This window comes from Gasterosteus aculeatus, chromosome 17, assembly GCF_964276395.1.
Source record: "Gasterosteus aculeatus chromosome 17, fGasAcu3.hap1.1, whole genome shotgun sequence".
NCBI classification, from domain to species: Eukaryota; Metazoa; Chordata; class Actinopteri; order Perciformes; family Gasterosteidae; genus Gasterosteus; species Gasterosteus aculeatus.
Genome location: NC_135705.1, coordinates 4805792 through 4831273, shown reverse-complemented (window position 1 = coordinate 4831273; position 25482 = coordinate 4805792). Strand labels below are relative to the sequence as shown.

Below are 25482 nucleotides of genomic sequence, written 5' to 3'. Positions count from 1 at the left end.
AGGAAAAGCCGCAATCAGTGATTTGTCATTTATCCGCTCTCCTCACCTGCACTCATGCAGTCGAATACCCGAAGCCGCCTGTTTGAGTTCTTAGCGCTGGGCGTGGTGAGTTGGAGTTTGTTCTGTATTAACTTGAAAGAGTCTTCATGCATATTGTTGCCGTCTCCTCTTTTGTAGGACGAAAGTATGTGAATCTATTTATTTAAAGAATAGTGGTACGGAGCTGCTGTTCCCATGTATTTGAAAATGTCTTGTGCAAAACGAGTAAAGATTAGTTTTGAACGGATATAAATGGATCATTGTCCGGGCGTAGCAGAGGTTGTTGGGGTTATTGCTGATGAGCAAGATGTGTGGAAGGTTCGTAGGATTATTCCTTTCTCCGTGGATTTTTGTAATCGCGCTTGTATCATTTTTACAGGAGAAAAATGTTGCGATGATTGTTTCAAACCGGCTCTTGAAGCTGCAACATTTTTATATGCGCTTCGCTTGGACTAAAAAAAAATCCAAAAAAGATGGATAAAAACAATCCATCTTTGGCATTTTATATTTTGCAAATTAAAAGCTAAAATTTTACCAATAATATTCCCTATATTTTCTATACAGAGACCAGGCATGCCTCCGTCCAGCCGCATGACCCCACAGGGACCGGCCATGGGCCCCCCGGGATACGGCAACAGCCCGGTGTCTCGCCCCGTGATGCCCGGCGTGATGGACCCGTCTCGCAAGAGGCCCGCCCCCCAACAGATCCAGCAGGTCCAGCAGCAGAACCGCAACCAGCAGTAAGTCATATAAATATCGATAAATAGATAAATATCTAAAGCGTTCGCTTTTGTTTTGTGCCATTTGCGTTTACTAATTGAAAGTGTTTTTGATTGTGAATCATCTTTTTTTTTTTTTACAGCACAAAGAAGAAGAAGATGGCTGATAAAATTCTACCTCAGAGGGTGAGTATTATTAACAGCGGTCCATGGAAATCCATTAGTCTTGGCCCTTATTGTGTTGGGGAGATTGCTATTGCTTGTCTGTTGGCATTTTAATTTAACTGCTCTAAGCAATACAGATGACCCATTCGTATCAGTGCTACTGTATCTCCAGATTTTCCATTAATGCGTTAAGTTCATTTGCAGAGGTTTTCTGAGCAGTTACGCCTCGGTTGTGTGCTCTCTGGCTCGGTGCTCACCGGTGTCTTTGTGTCCCAGATTAGGGAACTGGTCCCAGAGTCTCAGGCTTACATGGATCTGCTAGCTTTTGAGAGGAAGCTGGATCAGACCATCATGCGCAAGAGGCTGGACATTCAGGAGGCCCTCAAGAGGCCCATAAAGGTATGGATTGAATAGTCCTCACTTCTGGAATCTGGGAATGAACTACAAAGCCATTCAGACCCGCAAAACCCCCCCAGGCCTCCATCCACCCCCATAACTGGATATCCAGAATGGATTAAGTAAAGGCCGGTAAAAATGTCTGCAGCACTAATTTGAGAGAATTGTTTTCATGTACCGTTGGATTTTCTTCAATGTTTTGTATATTTGTACATCTTGCTGTTGAACCAGGCTTTTTTTACGGATTTTTTCAAGTAAAGATTTTTTGTTTTTGTACCTGAGCAGATGTTTCTAGACGACATGAGCATTCTCTCGGTCGCCGCCTTCAGCGGATCAATACATTAATGTCAGCTGCACGGCATCTTATCTTTCTTTTCGTGCATATGGGCCGATTATCAGTGCAGATACCAAGTTGTTTGTTGTGAACGATAGCTCTTCAACTTAACACCTTTCGATCAATTGTTTTCCAGCAAAAGCGAAAGCTTCGCATCTTCATATCAAACACCTTCAACCCTGCGAAGCCCGATGCCGAGGACGGAGAGGGCACAGTTGCCTCATGGGAGCTGCGCGTTGAGGGCCGTCTGCTGGAAGATGTGAGCTCCATCATTGGAATTCATTTGTTTGTGTCAATGTTTTCTGTGTGTGTATTTTGGGATTTGGGTCAACCTGTTACATGTTCCACTCTGCTTGTGTAACAAATCTCATTTTAGGTCTTTAGTTTGTTGACCTTGAGATAAATCTACGAAGCCAAAACTGTATAGAGTCCTTAAATTTGCTACAAAGATGTTACTGATTTCACTCCTATTTCCTTTAACTGTGACATTTGCTTTGCAGACGGCCGTGTCCAAATATGAAGCCACCAAACAGAAGCGGAAGTTCTCTTCTTTCTTCAAGTCTCTGGTGATCGAGTTGGACAAGGACTTGTACGGGCCCGATAATCACCTTGTGGAAGTAAGAATGTATTTTTTGCATCTTAATATACTTACCCAGAAAACCACCAACCCAAAGATGTTCTGATAATTATTGTAAATGAGGAAGTCTCAGGTTAGATACTAAAAGTAAGTAATTGTGTTTTGTAAACAACAAACAATAGTTCATTTTTATTATTATCTTAGTGGCACAGGACTCCCACCACCCAGGAGACCGATGGTTTCCAGGTGAAGAGGCCCGGCGACGTGGGTGTCCGCTGCACCGTCCTGCTCATGCTCGACTACCAGGTGAATAAATCCTTCCACCTCTCAGAAGACCCTGGTCCTTGGTAACGTTGCCTTCAGGGGCCTTTCAGACATGCGTTTTCATATTCTTATTGACGTGTGCGCCGCACAGCCCCCTCAGTTCAAGCTGGACCCCCGGCTGGCTCGTATGCTGGGTATCCACACCCAGACCAGGCCCGTCATCATCCAGGCTCTGTGGCAGTACGTCAAGACCCACAAGCTGCAGGACCCCCACGAGCGCGAGTTCATCAACTGTGACAAATACCTGCAGCAGGTGAGTCGAGCTCCTTTTTGCTGTCTTTGAAACGTCGCGGCTTTCCTCCCAATGCAAACTGTAGCCGGTGTGTGACGCTGGAATGAGCGACGGTCACATAGTTGTCGCAGTTAATTTGTGCTCTTGATGTTGTGCAGTCCACCCTTCCCTCCGTCCTTGTATGGAGTCTCTTCTTTCTGGGTCACTAAATGCTTTCCCCAGTGCTTTTCTTTCTGCTGCGCCAAGATAAACAGAAGATTCCTGCACACGTGAAATAAATGTTGTTAGCTTACGTTTTCTTGTACTCACAGCAGTGATTTGTAATGATGGAGGACAGCCTTGAATTTGAAAGTTCAGTTCTACCTGGAAGAAATTCTCCTAATTCTTAATAGCAATGACAAACATACTAGTGGATTATTGCAAATGTTGGCACAGTGGTGGATTTGTTTCAAGCCATGTACTTGTTACTGTGAAAGTAAACATTAAATAGATGAAATGAATTGCACACAGAGGCTGTAACCAGATTTTCGTCCACTTAGCTAGTTAAATTGTGAGTATCTATCTTTTCAAAACAAACAGTCCTACATAGTGAATGTGAGGCCACAGGACATTCAGTGCTTTCTTCCTTTGAACACAACACTGCCTGGGGACTCGAGCCGCTTGTTAAATATAACAGCTATTCAATATATTTGACATTTATTCATGTGGATTGTCCCTGATAAAAATGTAATTTAATAAAGCCTAAAAAGTTGTCAAACATGTTTCCCAAAAGTCTCTCCACAATTGCTTAGCAACAGAGTTTTCAGACAGCGTTTTTTAAGGGTACAAAGGAGGTGTCAACCGAAACAGCAAGAGGATAGTGCTTTTGTTTAGCTTTCTCCAGTGACTAAAGAACATAAATGGAAGTATTCTGCAGGTTCTATTCCCAGTAACATAAATGGCCTACACCTCTGAACTCTGTGGCCATGAACTCTTTAACTTAAAACCGTCACGACCCACTCCTGGACCCCCTGCAATTTGCCAACGCAGCCAACAGGTCTGTAGATGATGCAGACAACAGGGCCCTCCACTCCATTTACCAGCATGTGGATTCATCTGGAACCTTCAACACAATCATCCTGTCTCTGCTCCATGACAAGCTCTCTTACCTCCCCGTGCCCGACTTCACCTGCAAGTGGAGAACAGACTTCCTGGGAACCAGCCCGTACGGCCTATGAAAGCATGTCGCAGCCCCCCGGATCATCGGCACCGGTTCCAGCTTCCTAAGACAAATGCTGGTGCACTTCTACATCCATCATGTAGTCCGTCCTCTGCTCCTTCTTTACAGCCAAGGATGAGGGCGTGCTCCTCTGTCATTGGCTCTGTTTCCGAGAGGTCGATTGGCTGCAATCTGCCATCTCTAGAAGACTTGTTTGCTTCTTGGATGCTGAAGCGAGAAAGGAGGATTGTAGCCGACCCCTCTCACCCTGGACATAAGCTATTGGAGCCCCTTCCCTCTGGAAAGAGGCTACGATCCATCAGGACCAAGATCTCCCGCCACAAACTGCTTCTTCCCATCAGCAGTTGGGCTCATAAATGAAAAGAGAAATTCCTTGTATGTGCAACAAATAAATAAATGGTTCTGCTTCTGATACAACCAAAGTCAATTGCAGTGTGACCCGTGCAGCACTGGCTCATTTTCAAGTTTTTAGCACTAGCTCAAAATATCACAACATTTCATTTTTCTTATTCCGTGATTGGTCTGAAGGATCTATAAATAAGTCTGGTGTTTGCTGGCCGTGGGCTCTGATTAAAACCGGTTTCGGCTTTTTCTTTTTCGCAGATCTTTGAGACTCAGCGAATGAAGTTCTCCGAGATCCCGCAGCGCTTGCACGCACTCCTGATGCCCCCAGAGCCCATCATCATCAACCATGTGATCAGGTAACTTCATCACAGAGTTAATGAAGTCCCCTCCGTGACCAAGTTCACACGTTAAAGTTGTTTTCCCACCGATCTCCTGGCGGCTGACTCAACCTATCCGCATAACACCGGAGCTGAATGTACTGTATTCTGTTGTAGTGTTGACCCCAATGACCAAAAGAAGACTGCTTGCTATGACATTGATGTGGAGGTGGATGACACGCTGAAGACCCAGATGAACTCCTTCCTGCTCTCCACAGCCAGCCAGCAGGAAATAGCAGGACTGGACAACAAGGTACAGCAGACTAGACTGACACTCATCAGAGGGAGACTAAATCCCTTCTGACTCAAACAGCTGATTCCTTTGCTGGGGGGGGGGGGTGGCTGTGGGGCTGTAATCACACTGATATGATGCGGCGCCGCCCACCTAGAAGACGTCCCCCTGGGTCTTTTGTTCTCAGTCAACATTGTAAATGGCGAAAGCGTGTTTATAGTTTGATGGCGCCGTTCGTGTTTTGACTTTATTTCTGGTTTGCTGGCGATTACTGATAGACACCCGCTTCCTGTGAGCCGTGTGACTTTTTTTGTTTTTTTGTATATGTATTGTCTTCTAATGAAATACACCTTGTGCTGTAGTTTAAAACACCCTCTTTCCCGTGTCACCCATTGTCCATTTAATTATTCCCTTTTGAATTGCTTGAAATTGACTCATCTCTTCCTTCGCTTTAATTCTATCCAGATCCACGAAACCATTGAGACCATTAACCAGCTGAAGACCCAGAGAGAGTTCATGCTGAATTTCGCCAGAGATCCTCAGGGCTTTATCAACGACTGGCTGCAGTCGCAGTGCCGAGACCTCAAGGTGAGTCCATCTGTTCCAGCTCTCTGCAGACACTTTAAACACGTTTATCTCTGAGCTCGTATCTCTGCCCATGTTGCTTCTGCATGAGAACAAACAAATCCACCATCTGCTCTGTATTCCAGCTCTCTAGCATAAAGTGACTTCTGGTATACTTACGCTTGGTTTATTTTAAAGTGACTTCATATTTGACGTTGATAACGAATAAGTTAACATTTGATCTTAGGTAGGTTTTCTGTGGGAACTTTATTCACGTACAAGTACATGGATGTCACGCTTTCTCTCTCTCATGCTGCTTGCTCAGGTGTGACACAAAAAAGTCAAAACAGAGCAGGAACCCTCTAATAACACGTCCGACTCGATTCACACTCGTGTGAGCGAGCCCGGTAACCGACCAGCTGTGGCCCACCTGCAGTGTGTCTCTTTGAAATGGAATAAATTCAGTTCAAAGCTCAACAGCCGACCTCGTCCTCTACCGGCGGCGTGTTGATCTCCGCTTACTCTGCAGTTGATGGGTAAATGAATGTGTCCTTCTCTATTCACAGACCATGACAGATGTGGTAGGAAACCCAGAAGAGGAGCGGAGAGCGGAGTTCTATTACCAGCCGTGGGCGCAGGAGGCCGTCTGTCGCTACTTCTACTCCAAGGTAATCCACCTGGTTCCTACTCGGGGCCTAACCGAGTTGTCTTACAGCTATATTATGACTTGTTGACGACGTTAACGTGGTTTGAATAGGAGCATTTTCCCACCATTTGTCATATGAATTCACAGTGAGAGCAGTTGCTTAATGTAGGTCCAAATGAAGCTCTGTGGTTCTTCTTTTCCTCAATGGCGTCTGGTCAGCGGAGACATCGGCCCTATGTGCAGCCGGTTCACACTTTATCCTGAACTTCTATTGATACATGAAAATCTAATTTTCCCTTTTAAGTTTGCATCATTTTCGTATATATCAATTTTACGGTTTTAGTTTCTTTTTTCACATGAGATGTTTTGTTATCCATCACATATTTGGCCCTAGATAACAATTATAATCATAATTCTTTAATATGCTTAAAAAAAATTAATTGCACCCATTTTGGTGGTTAATTGTCATGAATGAATGAATTTTCTTTTCAACAAACACCAAAGAAGAGCAGCAAATCCTCACCTTGGAGGAGCTCAAGCCACATCATGTTTGCCATTTCTAATTACTACAAACAATGAATCAGTATATTGTTCCGCTAATCAACCAATCGTTTTATCTTGAGTGCTCATCAGATAATGTTTGCTTAACTAAGATGGTGAACATGCTCAACATCACGTAACTTCCGCATCGTCGACCTTTTGTATCATCGCATTGTCTCCCCCTGATTAAATCTTCTCTCTTCTGTGTGTTTCAGGTGCAGCAGAGGCGACAGGAGCTGGAGACGGCGCTCGGCATCAGGAACACCTAAACGCATCTCCACACGGAGACGACCAGCGCGTGTGTGAGCGCAATGCTCCAAATGAATTCCTCCCAGGAGTTTTCTGATAAACTTAGAGACAAATAGATGCTAGATGGCTTTACCGTTCTATAGGATGTCCTTCTCTTCTTTTTTTGTTCGGCCTGCAGCCTGACTAATGTTGCAGCTTGATTGCTACTTTCCCTTTTCCACACCAGAGCTGCAATGTATTTTCGCTCGCATGTCCAAGCCTTACCCGGAAGCATTCCTCTCATTTTGATACCGTGTGCCCACACAAAAGTACAGATTGTACACAAATGAAAAGCGGAGGGCAACTTTTGATGCATTCTGCCCCCGAAAGCTAAAAATATCCTAAATCAGCAGGAATGTGTTGATTTTTGCCTTGACCCTTTGTTCCCCTTTCGTGTAAAGTCAAGTTACGTTTTACTCTCCCGGCTCGGCCTCCGCTGGATATTTGCCCATTCAGTTAAATATTGATTGTGTTTGTAATCAATGGCCACTTTTATTGGCTGTTCATGTGTCACTTTGTCTTAAGCTCTCGTTGGTTGGTTTTGACAGTTTGTGCCACAGTGTGGAGCGAGGGAGAGAAAGCTCAATCCGAGCGAGATACACGTGTTTTTTTTGAGGGTGCCATTTAGTATGAAGTTTTCTTCTTTTTTTTCCCCTTTATGTTATAAATGAATCTTGTTTTAAAAATCTGTATTATATCAGTACTTGTCTTGTTAGCTAGTACAGATTATCAAGGAAGTAGCTAGTACGAGTACCTCTAGTCTATATAGTTTTGTAAATACTGAGCAGAAAGAAAAAAAACTAAAGATGGATGTGAAGTGAAATTGTATCTTATCCTGACAGGTTTTTTTTTTTGTTTCTTAACTTTTTGTCTACGCTCAGATAGTTGAACCAGTATTTATATTATTGATCAGCCCTCCTCGGCGTGAACATGCCACATCTGGCGAGTTGCTGCTCAGCGGGGCGAGACGTACGCGACTTTATGTCGCCCTCAAGCAAGGAACAGTTCAATATTCTGCTTATAGTTTTGTGTATTTCTGATGATCTGCAGAGAAAGCCATGAACGGTTGATGAAGATTTAAGGAGTCGTAGATTCTTTGGCTGAGGATTTTACACTTTGTGGAGTTTATTGTTTTTGTTTTTTTTCCCTGTCGAAGGTAAAGATGAGTGACGTGCATCTAATTAACCAATTCCAAGAATACACTAATGTGGGTTTGTGCAGGTACGTGATTTGGAACAAGGGGGGGGGGGGGTGTAGATGTATTTGAATCCGCAAACTTTTTCATGGACCAAACCTATTTTTCTGTATGTTCTTATGTTATAATAAAGGATATGTAAAATGTACGTGTCTGACGGTTTTATTTCTTCATAATGAACACCAGTTCAATGTTCCTTCGTGGGTTACAAATTGTTTGTACTAAAACCCTTTCGGCCCCAATTAACCTGTTATATTCTCTCACATCAGAAAAGAGTCTTCACCAGTAAGAATACTTAACTACAAGTAAGTTAACGTTATTTATCATTCCAAATCCTACACAGGTAAACGTATCGGTAAATATATATAAATCCACTATGACTGATATTTTATCTGACCGTTATTATTTATACATCGGTGCAAAGGCATTATTTTACTGTGGTACCAACTGGATGTTTAAATCGTTAAAAAGTGGAGTAGTTTTTCCTCAGGATTTCTCAACTTTACAATCAGAAGCCACATGTTGCACAAGAGGAATTTGTCTTGAGTTTGAGATTGCAAATGGCTTTAAGGGAGAAAAAGTCAAAAATCTTTAACCTTGAGAAAAACCTTTCAGTGAAGTTGATATCTTTATAATAATCGTGCTACTTCCTTACTAGACTGCGATGTATTTCAGCACATCTCTGAGCTTAAACAAGTGACCCCACACATGGCAGGTTTAACCGCCAGAGAGAGAGAGAGGGACCTTGTCCCAAAGCGGCTCCCGAGCAGACCAACCAGCGGCGGGGGGGCGTGTCCGGGCCTCGGCCGCGTGTCCGATATAAATACACTTTGTCCCGCTGCAGTGTGTCTTCGCACCAGCAGCAGCTCCGTCCGGAAGGTTAAAAACCACAATGGCAGCGCCGAAGAAAGTCTGTGTGATCGGCTCTGGTAATTGGTGAGTGAAGGCCTTTGAATATCTATCAATTCACTCTAATGCACTTTTGTTTTAAATAGAGAAGCCTATAAGTTTATACTCATAACAGTCTTGTCTGGATTGTGTGTGTGTGTTATTGCGTTAATATGTAAGAAGCATTGCAGTGCTGCAGGAGGTTGAGATCATTAAATCCTACATTTTGAAAGTTTAACGATTAATTGTCTGTTATGAGGTATGAATGTAGCACGAAGTAGAAAATTCTCATGTACCGTAAAACTGTAGGAGGACTCGGAGGAGATCAGTTGTGAGGGGTTAAAAATAATAATGTTTATATGTAATCTCAAAGTGGGATTTCATCCAGCGGCATGTTATGAAGACAACTAATAGCCTGTTATGAAATGAGACACTCCTCATGTCAAAATAATGGTCCTCTGTCATCGACGAGTCAAAATCAAGACTCAACATGTGACAACTGTTTCAACACGCATTGTTCTGGTATCACGTGTTCTACGAAATCAATTGAAATCCTTGATTAAATTGCCAGAGAAAACAGTGGCCATTTGACCTTTCGCCGGGTTACAATAAGTCCAACCAGCCGCTGTCTCCGAACCCGCGTGATCCTCGCGTGTCTCCGCGTCCACAGGGGCTCGGCCATTGCCAAGATCGTGGGCGCCAACGCGGCCAAGTACGACCAGTTCGACACCACGGTGAACATGTGGGTGTTCGAGGAGACGGTGAACGGCCGCAAACTCACAGAAATGATCAACACCGATCATGAAAATGTGAAATATCTGCCCGGCCACAAGCTGCCCCCAAACGTGGTGAGCGTGGAGGACACTCTTCGAAGGCTCCGATGACGGGTTGTTGTTGTTGTGGCTGTTGCTGTTGTTGTTTTGGTATGACGGAGGTCCCCCCCTCCCTCGTTTCCTCTCGCCTCGTCAGCTGGCCGTTCCGGACTTGGCAGAGTCCGTGAAAGGAGCCGACATCCTGATCTTCGTGGTGCCTCACCAGTTCATTGTGAGAGTGTGTGACACCATCAAAGACCACATCAAGAAGGAGGCACTGGGAATGTCTCTCATCAAGGTCACGTTCCTTCTTGCATTTTGGGTTCACGCAGCGCCAGACGGGTTACAGGGATTTCAAAACGCACTCAGAAGGTTAACGAAGTGCACGTGGATCTTTGTGCGTGTGTCCCTGTGGTCTGCTCCAGGGTGTGGATGCGAGTCCGGAGGGCCTGAAGCTGATCTCCGAGGTCATCCGGGAGAAGCTGGGCATCACTGTGACCGTTCTCATGGGGGCGAACATCGCCAACGAGGTCGCAGAGGAGAAGTTTTGTGAAACGACGATCGGTACGCACCATAAATAGACATCGAATGCTTTCAACTGAGAGGCAGCAATGACTTGCTGCTGCGGAAGGAAAGCACGCTGCTTGCAGGATTAAAAAACGTATTTATTCCAAACTAGATATTTATATGGACATTTTAAATGCAGCTCCAGAGGGACACGACAGGATGACTTTTGGTATATCAATAACGTGATGAAAATCTTGTATATTATATTGGCCTTTTCTATTAATTTAATTAAAGTGAAAGCTTGTTGGGTAAAAACATACACTGAACATTTGTTAAATACTAACCATGGACACCGGTGATGATCTGATGGGTCGCAGGGTGCAGAGACAAAGCTTTTGGGCCCATGCTGAAGGATCTGATGCAGACCACCAACTTCCGTGTGACCGTGGTGGAGGAGTCCGACGTGGTGGAGATCTGCGGGGCCCTCAAGGTCGGCTGACAAACAGCAACATTTTCAACGTCTGTGTCTGTGCTTAAGCTGAGAAAACACAAAAGATGGACAAGTGAATTATTTCTAAAAGAAATATCTACTGATATTTTTCTTCAAATTCTTCTTTCAAACCATTTACAGAGACAATCAATTCAGACATTTTTTTAACTGTTGATTTAAAACGTTTTTTAGGCCGAGCTTAAAAAACGCCATCTTCAAGAGATGCTCATCTTGAAGATGAATTGTTTGTATTGATTGTAAAAATCCCCAGTTAATCACTAATGTTGAGGGAGAGTTGATCACATGCACACAGAGTCTCTCACTAACTTAGTAACTTACATTCTGAACCTGCAGTCTTTTATTGTCTTGTTGTTCTCATTCAAATTATCCGTCTGTCAAACAATGATTGGGGGGGTCAGATCTTCCTGCTCGAAGGAGAAGAAACAATCTGTCCCCTTTCAGATGCATTGAGGCATTGGACTTCTGTCTTTGCTTACGGCTCGTCTTGATGCTCTCTCTATTCTTTATGATTTTCCCGTGTACTAGTTTAGTAATAAATACTTGATCACAACCAAGTTTAATATACTTTTGATCGCTCACCAGGACATTATCCACTAATTTCCACCACCGCTCTCCTTGTTTTTATTAATTGATTGACAGAGAAGTGACATCAGAGGATCAATGTGTCCTACAACATAAAATCCCGAAAAAAATCCTGTTTTAAAAATTCTCTATGTGGAGGCTGTGCGCACTGGATAACAGCAGCCTTTCCTCTTCCTGCGGGCTGCAGAACATCGTGGCGGTGGGAGCGGGCTTCTGCGACGGCCTGGGATTCGGAGACAACACCAAGGCGGCGGTGATTCGCCTCGGCCTGATGGAGATGATCGCCTTCGCCAGGTTCTTCTGCACAAACTGCCAGGTCTGCCCCGCCACCTTCCTGGAGAGCTGCGGCATTGCCGACCTTATCACGACCTGCTACGGCGGACGCAACCGCAAGGTCGGGGAGGCCTTCGCCAAGACAGGCAAAGTACGGAGAAGGCGACTTTTGTCCCCCCGATCCCCGTCCGCGACGGCGTAACGTCCGACGCTAAAACGACACCCCCGAACGCGTCTTTGTTTCAGAGCATTGAGCAGTTAGAGAACGAGATGCTGAACGGTCAGAAGCTCCAAGGCCCGGCGACCGCGTCCGAGGTCCATCTTATCCTCAAACATAAAAACATGGTGGAAAAGTAAGTTGGTCTCCTATTTCGTTGAAAAAGGATCTCGATCACAAGATAGTTTGTCCCACATTTTGTGCGCATGAATGCGTTAACATCGTCGTGTGCAAATATTAGGGAGTGGTTCCCATTTTCTCACCAGCTCTCCAAGGCAAAAAAAAAAAGTTCTTCTTTTATCATTTCCATGGTTTGTTTTGTTTCGTCTCCAGGTTTCCTCTTTTCACCGCTGTTCACCAGATCTGCTTCAACGGACACTCGGTCACAGATTTCATCAAGTGTTTGCAGAACCACCCGGAGCACATGTGAAGGATTAAAAGTCGGGAAAGGACTCGCCCTGGACACACACACGTCGCAAAGTGTCTTAAAAGTTTCTATGAGTTTACCCCACTTACAGCAACACTCAAACCCAGAACTGAATGAATTGAAATGTTATGGAATGATTCAGGAGAAAGTCTTCACGGGCCTTTTCACCGGCGTTTGTTTTTACGATGTTTAACCAATCAAGGGACAAAGCCTTAACTTCCACGGTGTTCTTTCTGTTCTTCTGCATTCACGATGATTCTTTTTGGAATAAATTATTGAGCTGGTTGACATTTTGCCTGTGGTCATGTTCAATGTTGTCCGTCCAACTCGCTGCTGTCTGTCTTGCTGCAGGATGGAGTCGCTCTGCAGTAACCGGACCCCAGCTCAGCCGGCCTGCTTCACCTTTACCATTTTCTACAGCTTCTATTTCAACCGTGCGGTTTTGAAGTTCACGCCCCGTCTCTGACCTCATAAGTGTGGGTCATTGATGGTGGTGTGATTATTCCAGGAGGAGTTATGAAACAATGTCTTCTGTTGTCAAGATCACTTTACTTCTTTTTTCTTGTATTGGGTTGATTCATTCAGACGACAATGCTGAATCTCTTTCTAGATTTAGTTTAAAACGCAAGGATCAATTTGTCAGTGTATCTCCTCCATGCTAAGTGCCTGTAAATCACTGTGGATAAAAGCTTCAGCTAAAGGCAGGCGGCAGGTGGCGTTAAACACTGCTTTGATCTGACCCACGTGTGCTCTTTAATCCCACAAATCTGCTTTTTTGATTATTATTTTTTGCCAGTTCTGTTGTTCATAGTTATGTTGCAGACCATGAAGTTACCTCATTTGCCACTTACATATAATAGGATTCCCTTGCTGCAATCCCTTGCATAGTTTTTGAGTCAACCGGCCTGAGAGATATCTAATAATAACGCTCTCTAAAGGGGAAAATGTCCAACTATAATTAGACCCGGCAGGAAGCACTGCAGCTGCTTCATGCCTGCTGAACAACACACATGGTGGGATGCCACCTTTTAGGAATACTACACCATTGTGGTTCCATCAGAAATTCTGTTCCACAATTTGGTTATGTTTTTAAAATAAACCATTATGTATAACTTATAATAATGCTTTCCAGTGGGGTTCAATTGGGTGTCTGAGCACTAACAGTGTGTCAAGATGTTGAATAATACTCGCCATTTGTAGTGGTAGTACACCCACTTGGCACTTGAGGGCATCATCACATAAATCATACCCTCCACTCCCGTTAATTTGATCTAACTTTTGATTCGGCACCTTCACAGATAACCTGTCAAAAGGAGTACAGAGCGGAAGCTGTGCAGTCCTGTACACCGAATAACTTAAATGATAAAGTCGACAGTGAAGATCCAACAGGAAATCCGCAGGGATGTGTGCCATGCATCCCTTTCGGGGAGGGAGGAGAGACTCGCTTCACTTCCTGAATTCCAGTCCTCGTCTTAACGCAGCAGCCAAGCTTTGTCAAGCACGACGCTTATAGACGTAGACCACAGGAAGCAGGGCTGATGCGCCTTCAAAATAAAACTATGTGGGGGGGGAAACGATGAAAAGCGGGGTTTTTTTAAAGCTTCAGTTTCAAGTCACTGTTGAAAACTCGCAGGTGTTTTCGGTCTGCCACCTGGCAAGAAACGGGCCAAACAGACGAGGCATTAAATATTTAGTTAGTTTATTTGTTCCGTTTGACATTTACCGTTGGGAATCTTGTTTTGAAAACACCAAGCGGAAGTTTCTGGTTATCTTCACACTAGTGCGGTAACAAGTAGAGCGGGGCAAGTCATCGCGCAAGTGGCCCAAGGGCGGGGGAGGCTTCCATCAAGTTACACACATCATCCTTTCTCTTCCAGATAATACCCTAATTGAATTCAACCGCCTGGGGACCGGCTGACTGAGCAACATGGCTGCTTTTTCAGCCTGGTTCTGGAACGAGAGGTTCTGGCTCCCACACAACGTCACCTGGGCGGATCTGGCGGACCCGGCTCCCGGGGTGGAGTACCCCAAAGCTGGGCATTTGTTCACTGCCTTCCCGCTGGCTTTGGCGATATTCTGCGTGAGGATACTTTTCGAAAGGTTCGTACTTTTTTCCCTCTTTTTTGTTAATTGTTTGAAAGTGAGGGAGACATTTCCTAAAACTCCGTTACGCGGAGGTTTTTCCCTAAACAAAAAAAAACCCCGAAGTGATGGGTGTGTTACCGTTTGGTGAGCCAATCTTTAAATGCATTTCGTCAAACGTTACACCGTGTCCTAATCAAATACACTAACATTGTTGTCTCTAAAGACTAATAATACGTGTCAGAAATTGCCTGGACGTCGTCTCTTTCACGCCGGCATCAAGTGCGTGTAACACCGTTACAACCGAACCCCGCCATCGATGCGATTTTCACACAACCAGAACTAGTGTGGTAACCCTTGACCTCTATCCAACCTGTGCATGTCTTTAGTGTGCATGCATTATGGAAAGTGCTGCAACTTTGTCGTGCAGCTAACTTGTCACGTACAGCAGCAGTCAAAAGTTTGGAACTACTTTCTCGTTCAATTGGATGAGAAAGTAGTTCCAGGTATCCATCCAGTATGAGAAAGTAGTTCCAGGTATCCATCCAGTATGAGAAAGTAGTTCCAGGTATCCATCCAGTCCTGTGCAGAGGTAAAGCCGTGCTTTTTACGGCACACAATTACACACACGCACACGTGCACGCCTTTGGTACACACTTAATAGCAGCCACCCACCTGCATGTCTCAAGCACAGGCAGAAGCATTTGTGTAATTAATTGTTGCCGAGGCCTTCGGATCTCTATGATCTCTTTCTCTATTTTGTTTGCTCATTGTTGAAAACATTTCAAAGTCAGAACAGTGGATTTATTTTATCAATATCACCCCGCCCTATATTCACTGTGTCGGACACGCTGCGTCCTTTGTGCGTTTGCTTAATGTGAGCAGACCGTACACTTCCATTTCCTCTTGGCAAAGACCAGCACCGATCTTAATCAGATGCCAGTTATCATTGCGTAACCTTTTTTGTTTTGGTCTGCAACACATAATCCACACACTAATATGTAGCAACACTGCTGGATTCTGGATTTACCTGCGTCGTTCTATGGGCCGTTCCTGTAAATCTGAACCGTCAAACAGCAGCAGAGACGCCGTCGTCCCCCCAGGTGTGTTTTATTTCTTACTGTTAGCTTCAAAACACCGTCGTTTCTTTTCTCTCCGCTCACGAGGAGCACCGGCAGGTGTCCGAGGAGAGTCCCCGAGTGTCCCTGTGCGTCTCAGGTGTCAGAGCTCCACCGCCCCTCCCTCCCTAACGCCAAGCTGTCCACCAGGAGAGGACGATCCCCGGCGATGTCGTCAGAGAGCGAAATCTCGCTCATTCATTTTATTCGTCACACATAAGTGCATTGCACCAGTACACACACCCGCACACCTCCAGGAAGAGGCTCGGGTGTTTATACATTCACAGATGAGTATGTTCTCTCCTCCCACAGATTCGTTTTCACTCGTTCTGCCCCAGATGTTTTTTTTTTCTTCAAATCACAGTTCAACTGCTCTCACTTCCTTTGAAGAACTTTGACACTTTCAACTGCTTCCCAGCTTCTCCGATTAGAAGCTTTTATTATTTTGAAAACCAATTATGTTTGGGCGGTCATATGAAATGTACATATAACTATTTTTGGAAATCTTCTTGAACAAAAGTCAAGAGTTTGAGTTTCCGTATCGTTTAATCAATCAATCTAGTTGCAGCCTAAATTGGAGCCCTCACAAGTCTCCGCTCAAATATTTGTTGACTTAGTATTTTTAAACTTTTTTTTCCATGACTATTTTCAGCCTAATATTTTTAATTCTTTTCTTTTAATTGCAAAACATTTTTCGACATTACGTACTTTTACTTTTGAAACACTTTGCCTGAAACTGAAACCGGCTCCCTTTTAAATATTTGTTTCAGCTTTCACTTCAACGTCAAAGAAGAATGTGAAACCTTTGCCAAAGCCTTTTATCTTCTTCTTTTGAAGCCACAGAACCCGCTTGTGTATCTTGCCTTAATCTAAAGCGTTATCTCTGTCAGCTAAAGTTGCCCTCCGGGTGACTTCGTTCCTTTCTGTCAACCCGGAAGAAAAGTTACACAATCGATGGAAACCTGAGAGTATCAGATGCTGCGTGCAGCTTCCTCCATCCTCTGACATATTTGGCTTTTGTTTCTGAAAAGCTACGTGATTATCAAATACGTCGGAGCGGCTCAAGCAGGTTCTTCTAGACCGGTTTGTCAAACGAAAGGGAGTGAGGGTGGCGATGTGATGCATCAAACGCCCCCCGCCGCCCCCCTCCTCCCCTTTGCTCAGCATTATGGTTATTTCCCACACGTTATGAGATCGTGCTTCCAGTGGCGAGCCATGAACAGAACCAAGCCGGTGCCCCCGCCGAGGACAAAGCTTCCCCAGTGGCACTGTTCCATGCAGCTCGTTGCTCCCCCCCCCCCCCCTTTTGCAGCCGCTAGCCTGCACCAACCCCACTGTCGCTTGGTTACCGGCGGTCGGGATCGTTTTTCCTTTAATCCCAGTGGGCCACACAAATTAGCCCCCGAAAGGCTTGGACCTGTGAGGGTTCAGATCCGCGTGCTGGAGAAAGAAGCCTGTGCTTACAAGAGAAACTAGATGATTGGGTAAATCTGTGCCGCATCAGCTCCCAACCCCCCCCCCCCCGTGATTGGGTAACCGTTTCATAGGGCAGATCCTCTAAAGCGTGCCGGGAGGTAAAGCTGCTTATTGCAGGGAGACAATAATGAAACAGGGAGGGGACGAAGTGCGAGTGGTTTTATGTTGGGCCGAAGGCATTGTTTCCTCCTCCTTAAGTGATGAACATTTCAAGGATTCCTCTACGGTTCAACCCCGGCTCGGTATTCTCAAAGGAAATACTTGACGTAATTATCTCAAAGTTAATTCAATGTTTCTAACGTGATGAAAAAAAGTAGTTAAGACTGTCAAAATAGAAATATTTGCGAATGTAGCTGCAAAACAAACGTAAAAAAAAAAAAAAAAATAGGGGACCTTTTTTAAAGAGAGGAGCAAGACACTGTATTATGTAAACATGGCTGCACATTCTTTCTGCTTCTTGAAGTTTACGTTCGTCACGTTTCTCTGTTGCAGCTATTTGGAGCCTCCAGCCCACTCACCGTTTTACAATAGTCTTTTTCGTGGAATGCAATTTGACTGAATGTCTCACAACAATCCACTTGATGATTGATTCATGGATTCTTGATTATGATTTAAAGTTTGCGAATACTAACGTAAATAAAAACCCCGGACATCCAGAGATGTCATCTTTAACCACTGCAAATTATAATAAATACGCACAAGTACACTTGTATAAACAACAAATTGGAACAAACTCAGCCAAATGGATTTATTTAATTGTAGCTTCCTGCACTGAAGCTGCTTACAAAAGCCTCTTTTCAGTACCCTCTGCAATACAACTTTATTTCATTGTTTTAAGTAGTCATATTGACCCCCCCCACGGTGACGCCCATGGCCTTCATTCTCCTGATCTGCCTCTTGATAACCGAAAGCCATGTTATGGATGTCATTGTATTACTAGCCACAAAGAGCCATTGTTGCCGCAGTTCAACCCCTCCTCGTGTATCACTAAGAGCCCAAAATCTGTCCGATAATACTGAATAATATTGTAAACCTGGTCACATCCTGAAGATTTTCCTTTTTAGAGAGCTGCTTTACGTGTTTTCACAGCATCACTCCCGTTCTCGCCTCTGCCACAGGTTTATTGCCAGTCCGTGCGCACGCAGTCTCCGCATCCAGCCGACCGTCGGACGGAGAGCTCAGCCCAACGCCGTGCTGGAGAAGGTGTTCGCGTCCATCACCAAGGTTCGGCTGCTTCCTCCCTGGCAAAGAAGCGCTCGTGTGCTGGAGTATCAGTAGCTGCTCATATCGCCTGACACCTCGCAGACGGATCTAACGATTACACAGTTAATCTCACACATGCTGCCTCCACAATACAACACAATGCTCCATTACATTTGGGTTTGGTTACATGGAACCACAGACGCTTAAGGCTGCCAGAGCTGGTCAGAGTTTTCTCTACTACAACTTGGTAGATAATCACCGTTTGTAAGTCAGAAACTTGTATGTATCAAAACAGCCATTTAATTTGCTCCAGTTTTCATTCCAGCTGTGGAACCTCTCTTGCACTTTGTAACAATCTCTTCACCTATTTCCAATGTTTACAAGAATGCATATTACTACGAGACAATATTGATATCAACCACCTCAGAGGAGAAAGAAATATATTTGGATCAGCTTCATTGAAACAGGCATTTTTATCTGACTGTTCTTCTGTGAATTAGTTTAATTTTCCTCACGTAAAAAAGATGTGGCATTTAAAACAAACAACATATCTGAGACGTTATATTAAACCCAGTAAAGTGTCTGTAATGAAATCCGGTGCACAAGTCAAGCAGAAAATAAATTACATGATCGTATGTGTGACTAGTTCCAGGCAACAAACGTGTATTAAGTGTTTGTTAATAATTAAATCATGATGATGGGTGTAGCTTTTACTACTTCTACTGCGCTGGAGGGACCAAGCAGGAGAACAGACACGTGCGATGAAGCTCTTACGCAAACTTCTCGGTTCTTTCTCCGAACGAAACGCTTCTCGATGTTCTGACCTTTCGATTTGTGCCTCGTTGACAGCCTCAAACGTTTAAGGCGCATCATTAAAATATGCTTTTACCAAACGCCGTGCAAGTACACTAATCAAGCTTTCTTTTCATGCACAGAATCCAGACTCTCGCCGTCTGGATGGCTTGTCCAAGCAGCTGGACTGGGAGGTGCGAAAGGTCCAGCGTTGGTTCCGACAGCGCAGGAACCAGGATAAACCCAGCATGCACACTAAGTTCTGCGAGAGCATGTAGGTTAATCCCTAAAGCTCCACCCTTGAACCTCTCTGCAGGCTGGAGCACACGATGGTAGATTTGAAGGAATCAGGTTATGTTAGAATAAGGATTTTGGCAGCTTAGGGAAAGTAGACTCATACTTTGGATTATATCTCACATGTGCTAATTCTCTCTGAAACCAGCCTTATTCTCTGGACCATAATTCCTTCTTGTTTACTTGTAGGTGGAGGTTTACATTTTATTTGTGCATATTTACCTATGGGTTCCGGTTTCTGTGGCAGGTGAGCACACAATCAGATCAGATTTGAATTGGAAGTATAACAGTGTGGTGGGGGTGAGGGGGGGGAGAGTTTGCTTTTGGCATTGTTTGTTCTTTCATTTCTAATATTTCTTAATGACTGGGTATATTTCCAAACATAAAAGCTGACAGGATTGTTTGCTGAACTATTATGCCTTTTTGTTTTAGTCTCCTTGGATGTGGGATACACGACTTTGCTGGTACGGTTATCCTTATCAGGTATGATGTCGTTCTAATCGTTGTCTATATAATCCCCAATCAAACACAGCAACTACAAAGAACAACCAACACAGTCAAGGAATAACTTTTATTGCAGGGCTATCAGACTGCATTGTATAACTGTTATCCAGGAAAAGCCGTTCTTTGTCACTTAATACTTAAACTGCACAGGACAGAAGGACCATTGTCATTGTATGTGCCTTCTTCCTGTTACCTGTATAAACGTCAAAAAGCAGTCTGACAAGTTGAATCACTTAATTGTCTTTATATAATGGTACGATTGTATAACGTTGGCCAAATATCTTTTGCAGAGTTCAGTCCCAGACAGGCCCACCGGTAACATTTCCTTTATATACTCACTCATGCTCACGTTCACGTTCATATTTGTCCCGGTTCTGGTTGACGCATATTCAGGGGGGCAGAGATTTAAACGCCCGCAGCACAACAACGGCAGAAACTCGTCGTGCTTTATTGGCCGCTGTGGTGCTTCACTGGGCCAGGATGTGTGTGGTTGTGGGCACAGTGGTGGTCGCACGTCGCTCTTAATCCTGTGTGATATCCAGTCATTAGTCATTTAGCATCCTTTTAAAAAATCATTAGAATTCTTATTTGAACTGACTCACTGAACCCGCCCCCCCCCTGTCTGTCTGTCTCTTAAGGTCATGACTCCGGGTCTTTACCACTACTACGTGACGGAACTGGCGTTCTACTGGTCCCTCATGTTCTCCCAATTCACCGACATAAAGAGGAAGGTGAGCCGAACGCAGCATCCCTGTTCGATCCCAGCGCAGTCCAACCGCTCCGCGTGTTCTTCCTCATCTGCCAGTGGCACGGAGGGGGGGAGGGGGGAGGGGCCTTGTGTGATGCAAAGTTTTCCAAACGTACGCACGGAAGTGCCTCTAGAGCTAGTTTTGCAAGGTCACATGCTTTATCGTTTCTTGGGTGGCGGGAGGGGCTAAGCTGGTTCTGCTCCTTCTGTGAAGGCTTTGTATTTCTCAGCCCGAGCGGGGCTCCTTCTGTCATGTGACTGCAGGATGGACGGGGCTCTGACTCGGTGGGAATTACAGAAATTCCTGTGAAGGCCAGCGCCGTAGAGCAGGAGTTACTGGCGCACACTTGCCTTTCATGTTTCAGATGTCTCACACGGATAATATCTGGAATGTGAGGCAGGTAAAGTCGGCCAACGTCTTTCTGTTTTAATAAAACGTGCGGCTCAACTCAAAGCGGGGTCCTGTCTGATCGCACACGCTGTGTAAGACGCAGAATGCATGATGCGGCCAACGGAGCTCCTGCTCTGCAGATCGTTTCACAAGATGTGTGTTTGTCGAGTTGAAGAAATTCCTTAAAGCCTTTCTTAACATTTCCCTTTACTCAGCTTCGATTTCTATGTGATAACTTTGCAGTTCGCCCCAAACCACAAAGATGGTGAGTAAATACGTGTGTTAAAAGGTGCTGCTAGACAAGCGAATCAGCCTTTATTCATGCAAACAATGGCGACTGGTAGTCTCCATTGTAGTCTGAGCTTGGGTGATGCGCTTCACTGGGTTTACAAACACTCAAAGTCTTTCTAGTTGAAAGTATTTATCTAAGCCGAGTCAAGTCCGCCTGGTCACAGATGATCATATTGCACATAACTCATTAACGTCCTCTTTGTTGTACCCGTTTGGTTGTAGGTTTTTGAGTCCCCCCCCAACACACACACACACACACACCTCGGGTCCAAGTTAACAAGCAGACTGTGTCTCCCTCTTTCATTGCAGGACTTCCTGATCATGTTCGTCCATCACCTGGCGACAGTCAGCCTGATCAGCTTTTCTTACGTCAACAACATGACGCGGGTCGGGAGCCTCGTGATGTGCGTTCACGACGCCTCAGACTTCCTGCTAGAGGTCGGTCACACTGTAACAAAGAGTATTCAAATTACGACGCCATGGCAGGTTTTAGGCAACGAACTACGTATCAAATATATTCTACTACAGACAAGATGTAGCCGATCCTCTACTGCTCGTCCTTGTTCTTAATGCGTCATTCACAAGTATTCTCTCAGGGTCGGAAAGGGAATGTTTATCTAACATCTAATTGGTGTATAATGTGAAAAGAGAACAGTGTTTTGCTGTGTTTTTACAGCACATCTGATATTGAACAGACGTTTCCTCTAACATGCTGATGCTTTAATACCAAAGTCAAGGCAGATATAGGAACACGTGACCGTTGTTAATGCAGTTATTGTGGAGCCATCTGCTTTTACATTTAACACTGATTTCCTCTTGTTGAGGAGCCTTTTACTTCAAATTGCTTCCGTTTTCTTAAACAATGGAGACAAATTGTCATTATTATTATTAGAGTTTCCTGTCCACCCCGCTTGGCTGAGATCGAAATAGATTATTAGTATCAGGCCAGGAATTAAATAAGTAAAAGAAAAGATTATCTACGTTAAACTTATGAACTGTTACTTCTGTTTTTTTGTTCTGCATCAGGCAGGTAAGCTGGCCAACTATGCCAAGTACCAGCGCCTCTGTGACCTCATCTTCGTCGTGTTTAGTGTCGCATTCTTCATCACAAGACTAGTTATATATCCAGTATGGTGAGTTCTCAGTTACACAGCTGAGCAGAGTTAATATTCTACATTTATGAACATATCGATGCACAAGACTCATTGCAGCACATGTGTTTTTTAGTGGAATAATCGAGCCTTCCTTCTGAGCTCAGGCTGACAAATGTGTGCAGAACTTTGTCTTTGTAAAAACCTGCTAGCACAGACAACAATGTTATCCGACATAATCTGCTTCAGATGTGCAGACAGAGATTGTTAAACTCTCTCAAAGATGCAGAGTGTTTGGGTTTTTCTGTTACTTATGTAGTTTTTTTTTTATTAACACGTGTTATTCAAAGAAGTATTTTTCAGTCAAAACAGACGAAATGTGTGACGGGTCGGCCCTCCTGTCTGAGCGAGCACAACCTCCAGACAGACGGACAATAGGGAACCTATCATTGACCAACGTAACCTGAGCAGCTATATTCGGTGTCTTAGCGTGGATGAGAGATAAAGCTAATGTTGGCGCGGCAGCTACTGAAATCCATACCTGTGCTTGGGGAGGTGGTCCCGCCGATAACCTTCTGTCGCTCCCCTACATTAAAAAAGGGAAGACGTGACCTCGCCTGTAGATACACTGTGTACTTTAATAATGGGCCTGAGTAGAAGAGTGCTGGTTGATGGTGTGTTTAAAGTGCAGCTCGAGTACCTTCACATACATTTGTCTGGTTTCACAGGGTCCTAAACTCCACCATGTTTGAGAGCTGGGACATCGTCGGCCCGTACCCGTCCTGGTGGCTCTTCAACTCCTTGCTGCTGGTCCTCCAACTGCTGCATATCATCTGGTTCTACCTCATAGCCCGTATAGCGGTGAAAGCTATGCTGCGGGGGAAGGTGTGTCACAGCACAGACGCATTAGTCGTACTGCAAAGTAGAGCTGAAACAAGTTAACCATTAGTGGATCCACACAAAATCAACCCTACCTTGTCCTTGAACTTTGTTTGACATTTTTTCATTTTAGTTTTAGGTACAAAAGGATATTAAGTTTAAAGACGTGGATTTTGTTGACCTTTTTCATTTAGTAGACTCATTAGACGCAGCAACACTGTAATGACCTCCTTAGGGGTTTGACGTCTTACGACCACTTGCAAATACTTTCTTCTTTAGTGAAAGTCTCCCTTCAGTGTGTAGAACTCTTCAATGTTTTTGTGCCAGCAAAGTTGAACAAAAACTAACCGCACTTACTGATACGGCAGGAAGAGAGATTAATTATTATAATTATAATTAGTGCTGTAATAATGTCATGAATATCAGGTATGACTAAATCAAACCACTGACACATTTGTAAAATTATCTCCACAGCATCCACCTTCAATATTTAAATGCATTTTATGTTTTATATATATTTATTTTTTTAAAGATACTTCTCATCGACACACCTTATCTCCAATCAGGGGAAAGATATTAGTTACACCGCAGTCCAGTTACAAGTAGAGTGTAGACCAACAGACCAACAGCCTCCTTATAACCGTTGATGTCTCTGGGAACTAAAAGGTCACAACGAGTCATACGCTGAGAAAAATGAGCTTCACAAATCCCACTAAAAGGCCCGACGTTACTCATTTACAGCAGTGTTCGTGGTGAGGATTAACGCATTTTTGTGTGTCTAATCTCTTCGATGCTGGTTTCTGTTCCCGTTTTCTCTTCCGTCCGTCTCCAAGGTGAGCAAGGACGATCGCAGCGACATCGAGAGCAGCTCGGGGGAAGAGTGCGACGCGCCCACAGAGAGCCCCGGGCCCTGCTCTCCTTCTCCCAAGGGACAAAACGGCACGAGGGCCAACTGTGTCGCTGCCAAAGACGGAGCGCAGAACCACAACGGATGGTGAAAAGAAGCTGGGAGCCCCCTGCAGTCGGTCCTTCACAACGACTGTCTCCTGACATTCCCATGACCTCTGAAGCGTGTGCGCACACACACGTGAGGGAAAGCACAACCTGACAATGGACACTGCTGACATCTGCTGTGAAGAGCCCTCTACTGACTCAAGACGAGCCGCGTGGAAGCTGCAGTGATATGAAGCAGATGATTTATGTAATGTTATTTCTTAAATAGGATTTATTTTGTGCCGAGTTGTTGATCGGTCTTGATGTTCTCTCCCAGTTTTATTGGTCAGATGAACTTGGATTATTTTCATGTTACCGGTTTATTCACACTGGATCACAAAGGGCAGAAAACACTACCCTCTGGAAGTTTGTTGCGTTTCCAATCCATCCAACACAGCAGGTATTACACATTTAAATGACTGTGTTACAGCTGTGATTTCATCAGCTCTTAAAAGGTTACCTGCTGTGTTTATTTGTGCAGAAGTAAAAACTTAAACAAAAAGCAGCGATTGTTTCTGCAATTTACTGGGGATTTTTTTAACTTATTGTTTAGAAACTTTGACCCGGACGCTTAGTTTTACTGTTTTTTTACTACTTCTTCTGAGACCAAATGCCTATAAAATTGATTGTCACTGCCTACAGAGGAATCGAGGGTTGAGGACTATCGTAGATGTCTGCTATCTAGTTCTCACTTAAGTACCTTGTAAAAACAAACAAATACATTCTGTTGATGAAAAGAGGCCGTTCTTGTCGCAGTCTTGTTTATGAACAATACATCGCTCTGTGTGTTTAAGGACATCAAATACAAACGATCACAGCAATCTCTTTTACGAAGGCCTCAACACAAATAAGCTATTCGGTCATTTGCTTGTTGAAGCTTTTATCAAACCTCATCCTTGTGTGGGAAACCCCCCTCACAGTGATTTGCTGTCCTGAGGAGAATCAACATCTGCATTGTTTAGCGAAGCAGAACAACATATGGATGAATAGAAAATGTCCACATCTGGAGAAGGCTCCTACTGCACATCTGCCCGTCAGTCTTTCATGACTTCAGGGTCCTGGTTTTCCGCTGCCAGCTTCAGTTGCTTCTGCTTCTGCATGTAGCGGTACCCTCGCATCGCGCACAGGTACCCCCCGTAGGCCGTCAGCAGCATCATGGAGGTGGAAAACGCCCGGTAGCCGATGTCCGCGAGTCGCTTTCCTGACACCAT

The 25482-nt window shown here is 44.4% G+C and overlaps 4 protein-coding genes and 2 long non-coding RNA genes across 7 annotated transcripts in view; 3 read left to right on the top strand and 3 right to left on the bottom strand.

Moving 5' to 3' along the window:
* smarcd1 (SWI/SNF related BAF chromatin remodeling complex subunit D1) overlaps positions 1–8340 on the top strand; it is an 11117-nt gene extending 2777 nt beyond the window's left edge. The window contains exons 2-13 of the mRNA XM_040204360.2: positions 604–779; positions 902–944; positions 1200–1322; positions 1790–1912; positions 2154–2270; positions 2435–2536; positions 2646–2807; positions 4609–4706; positions 4845–4980; positions 5425–5547; positions 6090–6191; positions 6925–8340. Coding sequence (XP_040060294.1) covers positions 604–779; positions 902–944; positions 1200–1322; positions 1790–1912; positions 2154–2270; positions 2435–2536; positions 2646–2807; positions 4609–4706; positions 4845–4980; positions 5425–5547; positions 6090–6191; positions 6925–6978 — 1359 coding nt within the window. The 3' untranslated portion in view covers positions 6979–8340. The remainder of the gene's footprint in view (positions 1–603; positions 780–901; positions 945–1199; positions 1323–1789; positions 1913–2153; positions 2271–2434; positions 2537–2645; positions 2808–4608; positions 4707–4844; positions 4981–5424; positions 5548–6089; positions 6192–6924) is intronic.
* LOC144388998 (uncharacterized) lies at positions 2807–15698 on the bottom strand. Its single transcript, XR_013453315.1, has 3 exons — positions 15522–15698; positions 10744–10937; positions 2807–3047 (listed from the first exon to the last, which is right to left on the bottom strand). It is a non-coding gene; the product is annotated as an uncharacterized LOC144388998 (long non-coding RNA).
* Positions 8975–12697, top strand: LOC120835442 (glycerol-3-phosphate dehydrogenase [NAD(+)], cytoplasmic). Its single transcript, XM_040204362.2, has 8 exons — positions 8975–9128; positions 9751–9928; positions 10050–10190; positions 10318–10456; positions 10777–10889; positions 11680–11916; positions 12012–12118; positions 12316–12697. Exons 1-8 carry the CDS (start codon positions 9085–9087, stop codon positions 12410–12412), a joined length of 1056 nt encoding a protein of 351 aa, XP_040060296.1. The 5' UTR covers positions 8975–9084; the 3' UTR covers positions 12413–12697.
* cers5 (ceramide synthase 5) lies at positions 14151–25008 on the top strand. 2 transcript variants are annotated; one of them, XM_040204354.2, is made up of 10 exons: positions 14151–14509; positions 18204–18309; positions 19224–19354; positions 19564–19621; positions 19807–19857; positions 20517–20609; positions 21618–21746; positions 22335–22441; positions 23128–23284; positions 24112–25008. In XM_040204354.2, exons 1-10 carry the CDS (start codon positions 14337–14339, stop codon positions 24274–24276), a joined length of 1170 nt encoding a protein of 389 aa, XP_040060288.2. In that variant the 5' UTR covers positions 14151–14336; the 3' UTR covers positions 24277–25008. The 2 variants fall into 2 exon arrangements, with proteins under 2 accessions (XP_040060288.2, XP_040060289.2); XM_040204355.2 differs by lacking the exon at positions 19564–19621 and adding an exon at positions 20169–20193 and having other exon boundaries at positions 14172–14509.
* Positions 19927–25018, bottom strand: LOC120835440 (uncharacterized). The gene is made up of 4 exons (XR_013453314.1): positions 23110–25018; positions 22941–22985; positions 21570–21756; positions 19927–20405 (listed from the first exon to the last, which is right to left on the bottom strand). It is a non-coding gene; the product is annotated as an uncharacterized LOC120835440 (long non-coding RNA).
* Positions 25019–25482, bottom strand: cox14 (cytochrome c oxidase assembly factor COX14). Its single transcript, XM_040204358.2, has one exon. It carries the CDS (start codon positions 25480–25482, stop codon positions 25306–25308), a length of 177 nt encoding a protein of 58 aa, XP_040060292.1. The 3' UTR covers positions 25019–25305.